At 32.1% G+C, this 6017-nt stretch overlaps 1 protein-coding gene across 1 annotated transcript; it reads left to right on the top strand.

The window, feature by feature from the left end:
* Positions 1–2638: 2638 nt before the first annotated feature.
* Positions 2639–4958, top strand: LOC105124611 (uncharacterized). The gene is made up of 6 exons (XM_011024702.1): positions 2639–2658; positions 2823–2908; positions 3232–3645; positions 3741–3962; positions 4057–4181; positions 4279–4958. Exons 2-6 carry the CDS (start codon positions 2823–2825, stop codon positions 4443–4445), a joined length of 1014 nt encoding a protein of 337 aa, XP_011023004.1. The 5' UTR covers positions 2639–2658; the 3' UTR covers positions 4446–4958.
* The last annotated feature ends 1059 nt before the right edge of the window (positions 4959–6017 follow it).

Here is a 6017-nt window from a genome sequence, read left to right as displayed (position 1 = left end):
AGCTTTTTGTGCTCGCATTAATTAAATTGAGCTGAGTGAATTGATTGATTTGAGTTAATTTAAACAGTAGTATTTTAATTTAAAAAATAAAATAATATCATTTTAAAAAGTTAAATCATGTTTTAACTTGATCATAAATTGATGGTGAATTTAGTCGAACATAAAAAAATCGTGTTGATTTTTTTTTATATCTCATCTCGGTTAAGAAAAGGATTCGCCAGTTAATGTATCGAGTTAAATAAATTTAATAATTGTTTGTGTGCTTTATTATTAATATTATTGCTAAAATCTTTGTTTGAATTGTATATATAAAAGGGAATTTCTTAATGCAATTGTAAGCAAAATAATTAATATACGTAATGAAAATCTAAATTCTTTCAAATCTTTTGCAGTAAAGCTTTCCCCTGGATTTAATGGAGATCCAAGCCCACGTAGCAGAAAACAAAAGGGGGTTCAGACTGTAGAAACAGACCCCAACTCTTTGTGTTCTGTGCTGGGCTTCACATAGTGGAGCTAGAATCAAGTAGAAGTCATTCTAATTTCCCAACATCTCATACGAATATTGGTCGGAGCCTTTGATTTAATTTCAAAGCTCAATGACTTTGGGTTCCGATCCTGTGCCATAACTGTAGTTATCACATCCGGTTAAGATAAGTCTGGAGTTATATAGATTTTATTTGAATTAATTTGAATCATTTTAGAAAAATTTAAAAAAAATTAAAATTTTAATATTTTATATAAAAAATTAAAAAATAATTTATGTGAATATAAACTATACATATTATAAATAATAAAATTAAAAAAATTATTTTAATTTTTTTTTTATCTCGCGTTGAAAAGATATTATATTAGTATATTATTCTTTTAAGTTAAAATATTTAAATCAAAAATATTTTTTTTATATTAAAAAAATTTAACTTTTTTCTTGTGATCATAAAATATATATATTAAAGGGTTTCAAATTTCACATTAAAAAAATAAAATATTCTTTTAGTATTTATATAATGAATTTTGAAAGATTTAATAATTAACTAAAAAAAATATAAAAAAAGAGTTAGGAAAAAAAACAGATTTGAAAAAAAAATCAACTATAATTTTGCTAGGTTTTGATTCATCCTAATTTTTTATTTTATCTGAATTAATCCAATTATTAAATTAATCAGGTTTAAAGTAGACTAGCTAACACATCTAAATTTAATATTTATGTTCATAACATAAGGAGGGTAAAAACTAGTGCCACATGGACACAAAAACTTGAATTATTTCATTATTATTATTATTACTGTCATTTGTTTGATGATAAAAGTATTTTTATGATAGTTTATTACGATAAAAGTTTATATATAACAATGATAGAATGAGCCGTACTTATTGTAGAAAAAGAAGAAGAGAATCACTTGCTAATTTTTGATGAAGTGATATTTTTTAGGTATTGTTGGATTTGTTCAGTTAAATTTTTTTTTTCATCATAATTTGTGCATTATATTTTATAATTTCAAGCAGCGTTTATATATTGGCTAATTCGTTAATTCAGAATGTGTTGTTCTGCCAATTTTTTAAAAAACTTTGCTAATGAACCTCTCCATAAACGACACCAAATTTCAATGTTTCTCTCTCTACTTTCTAACTTTACATGATCAGGAGGTTATCTTGCTAACGCAGCCATTTCTTTTCGTGCACATTTTATTTCTTCAACACCCTTCTGCTACTAGCCCTAAAAACGTGATCCTCCTCTGGTTTCCCTCTGTTTCATTATGATTTCAAAAAACACCCTGTTTCTTTGAAGTCTTTCCCATTTTTGCTTCATACTAAAAAAGGGAAAAAAAGCCATCTTTTGTTGAAACTAAAAAGAACAACCTTTTGTGTTCTTTCTGTTAACCTGCATTGTGAATCACCATTAAAGAGCCTGCCTTTGGGGCTCTGGCAGTTGAGCCATGTCAAGTTCTCATTTTCTTTTTTTCTGTTATCTTATAACCTTATACTTATGACTGTTTAGATTCTTATGCTGTATTATGGGACCTGATTTCATTTGCTGAAGGTTTTTTCTTTCAATTAGGACCGAGTTGTGGGCTAAGAACAGATTTTATCACTCGAAGTTTATGTATTCTTGAGCATTTTTTATTCTCCCTTTCATTGTTGCTGTCATAGGCTTATTAATGTTGCTCCAACGTATACCTTGGTCAAGTTTATATTGTGCTGCCAATTGACATGCTTTCTGTTGAGTTTGATTAGCATAGATGCACGCATTTTTGTGTGAATGTGAACTGGGATTGGATCATGAATCCATCTCATAGCTGGTTGACTTAATATTTGGTTAGTTTTGTCCCTTTTATCGAGTGGACATTTACTCTATTCCAGTGCACACATGCACTAACTAACAAATATTTTCAGGCATGCTTGATGAGAAAGAGTAATTTTTTATGCCGGGAATGAGATTTATTCATTTATTTTCCGATTCAGTTATAAGCAGGGCTTGTATATGAGCTAGATTTGGCATTTTCAATCAGGTTTATATTACTGGCTAATCAATTTTGAATGCAGAAAATGCTGCCTCTTCGTACAGAACTATGAGGCTGGATTAATTCCCTGGTTCAATAAGATGCTAGTATTGTGTTACAATTAAGACATTAGTAAACAAATATATGTCGGTCAGTTGAGGTAGCCTGGCTTATTGGAGCCATAAAACGCAGCAGACTGAGATTTTCTTTGCTTTGGCTAGCTTTTGCACACCATATAAACATTATAGAATAACATGTTTTCAACAAGTAATATGGTTATCATGTTCGCAGCCAGCTTGAATAATTCTTAATTCTTTGTTCCAGATGAATGTTTGTCAGAAGTGTGGTGATAGGGGAGATGTGAAACGTCTCATATACTGTAAAAAGTGTCACGTTTCAGCCGAGCATAGGTTTGTTGAATGACTGGTTTAGTTATGTTTTGTTGCTTTAGAACCACCGGTGCTTCATCTACACCCTTTTCTCTCTCTTCCAAAATCTAATTTGGATTTGATATACTGCTCTTCCATATTAGACCATATAATATGATTCTGTATGTAAATTGATCCGCTATTCCCCAAGTACTTGAAAAGAAAAGAAACTGCTATCCTTCTTTCTCATGGAACTTTAATGCGGCTGCTCTCTTTTGATATCAGAATATTGTCTTCAACTTGATGGATACTAATTCTATCAAACTTATGTGCTGAAATACATGGTTTCTTATGTTTTTCCCCAGTTATTGTCTGTACTCATTGCCAAGGAAAGGCAAGAAAGAAGTCCTTTGGGAATGCGAGGAATGTTGCTCAATAGATGCTAATCCTACTCCAGTTTCATCAAGGAAAAGTGAACGAATAGAAGGAGCTGCCAAGATTAAGTTGAATAGGATGAAGTTGAGAAAGCAGATCAGATTTTCACTATCAACTTCTCAATGTCTTCAAAATGAAGAGCTCAAAAAACCAAGGAGGAGGTTGGTTGTTAAAGATGATAGCAGCTCAGATGAGGAATCTGACATTATTGAATGTTTGGTTGTCAGTCCTCTTCAATCAGCTCCTGCTGTTGCTGCTGATTCACTGAATGTATCCCACAGTTCACCATCTTCAGAATCCGATAGATACATCCATGCAAAACCAATCATCGATCCAATTTGGAAGTATGATTCTTTTTTCGTTTGTTTTGTATATTAACATCAGGTTTATGATCCACAGGTATTCTCATTTACAATCTTCTCCTCTTCTTTTTTGGCAGGGGAAGCTTCAACATTCAAAATTTGGAAAATCATACCTCTGTCTTACTTTTGGCCCATTTATCGACAAATGCTTGCTCAAAAGTATGGGATGCAGCGAGTACCCTCCCCGCACAGCTGAACATAGAAATTTTGTCCAGGTCTGATGCATGGCCCCATAAGTTTCAGACAACACCGCCCACTGTTGAAAGTATTGGTCTTTATTTTTTTCCACAAAGAGAAAGGTAGCCTCTGACTTAATTTTAACGGATTATTTTTGTTCTTTGATCCTGTATACAAGATTTTCCTTTTTGTTATGATCATTTAATTCTTTGACAGAGATGAAAAAGTTTTTGAAAGTCTTCTGGATGGGATGATAATTCAAGATCGAGCTCTGAAGGCGGTGATAAATGACTTGGAACTGTTGGTCTTCTCTTCTTGTGAACTGCCCCAAGAACATTGGCGTAAGATTTATTTTTCATGGTTTATACTCTTGTTTTGGATTTTAAGAATTTAGTCAATTTCCTTTGTGAAGTTCTACCTCGAATGACTGGTGTGAAGGTTTCTGCCAAAATTATTATTTGTGGGGTGTGTTTAAAGCAACCAAGAAACATGCTGTTGCTAGCAATGCAGATGCTTCCATGCCCTCCAACCTCTCAAATAATGCTGGACCTCAAGATGGGGAGAGTGTTGGATTAGCCACCCGGAATCCACTCAAAGTCCTTTAAGCAAAACAAATGGCTGCACATTTATTCTGAAAGTCACTACTCTTTACGTAAAAACTTCAGTCTCCTCATCTTATCAGTGCATATCCAGTGTTTCAGCAATTTTGTTAAGCCTCAGATAATAGATGATCAAGCGATACCTATAACGAACTAGTTGCATAATACAATATTGGAAGCATAATCAGAAATTAAGGAAGGAGATGGACTTATTATGTCAACCACTGACGACATTACAGTCATTTTGATGCCAAACCTTGTTTGAAACTTTTATTCTGTTTTGAACTTGGTTCGGTTTTGAATTTGACCTGGGATTTGGCAAGGGCCATTAGGGCATGAAAGGCTTACAGGTGAGGTGATCATCCTTGCAGCTGCCTTCAGGGAAGGCAATTTATAGAGTATAGATCACATGTTTCTAACATAACAGTCTTCCTATGCTCACACGTTTTATTGTAAATTACCACTATATATATATATGGACATGAGCATTAACACTGCAATAGATGAGTTGTTTTTGTATCTTGTTTCTTTTTATTGCAGAGTTTGTGCTGTTTTTATTTTTTATTTTTGGCCACAGCAGAGTCTGTGTTTGATATTACAGTTACACATGATGTTCCTTTCTGGTTTTGATAAGTTTCATGTGCTCGAAGTCAGGTAGGTATTTACTGCCTTCCCGCCACTCCAAAATCATTAATGTTCTTTGAGTGGTTGAATGGACGAAGCAAATTGCATTTTCAAAGAACTCTTTTTCATTGTTATAGATTTATAGCAGCAATGCTACATTTCTATGACAATTTTTTTTTAAATATCCCTACAACAATTTATTCAAAGATTTTAAGCCTTAGAACCATGTGATTTGATTTGATCTATTTAAAAATAACTTTTGATTTGAATTTTAATTATAGTAATTGGCAAAATTTATTACTAGGTCTTTGTATAGTACTAACCATCACATACATTTTATTTCAAAGATGATTTTTTTTTATTTGATTTTAACAATTAGGTCATCTCAATGAGATTTCCTTACGAGGTTATCCGCACTGAAATCTAAGACATTTACAAGAAATTTCTTTCCGAGATTCTTCCCTTGAATATGGATAGGAGAACAAAAACGCAGCAACGCCTGAATAGTTTCTCTTGCTACCTTCTCCATAGTTAATAACCAAGGTTAACCCGAGGTATTTCAAGATAATTTCCATGGAATTGAGTTTAAGAAACAGGCTAAGCAAAAAGAGTTGGATTGAGAGCTTTTAACTTTGAATTCCTGTATTGAGTTTAATAGTAATATTAATTTTTTTTTTCTTTTATGATCTATATATTATATTTCTTACATTCCAAAAAAATTTGGACCATCTTGCAACAATAGTGCGGGCAAAGAAATAGTTAACAAAAACTAAAAAAGTTGAAGATTGATGATTGTTTATACGAACAATGAATTTTTTACTCAGATTTTAAAATTTTTTCCCCTTTCAATTGCATTATTTTACGGTTTAATTATATAAAATTAAGTTTCAAATTAAAATACAGAGAAAATATATGGCTCTGGCTCACCCTAAATGCACAATAATTTTTATTTTG

The sequence above is a fragment of the Populus euphratica genome, unplaced genomic scaffold (genome assembly GCF_000495115.2).
Source record: "Populus euphratica unplaced genomic scaffold, PopEup_1.0 scaffold35.1, whole genome shotgun sequence".
Taxonomy (NCBI): Eukaryota; Viridiplantae; Streptophyta; class Magnoliopsida; order Malpighiales; family Salicaceae; genus Populus; species Populus euphratica.
Note: the sequence above shows the minus strand (reverse complement) of the source record. Positions and strands in the feature narration are given on the sequence as shown.

What these genes read in the sequence shown, in the direction of transcription:
- LOC105124611 (XM_011024702.1), top strand. Translation starts at nt 2,823, where the DNA reads ATGAATGTTTGTCAGAAGTGTGGTGATAGGGGAGATGTGAAACGTCTC. An exon ending in ATCATCGATCCAATTTGGAA is followed by an intron (nt 3,646 to 3,740) that starts GTATGATTCTTT and finishes CTTTTTTGGCAG; the next exon opens with GGGAAGCTTCAACATTCAAA. An exon ending in TTTTTTCCACAAAGAGAAAG is followed by an intron (nt 3,963 to 4,056) that starts GTAGCCTCTGAC and finishes ATTCTTTGACAG; the next exon opens with AGATGAAAAAGTTTTTGAAA.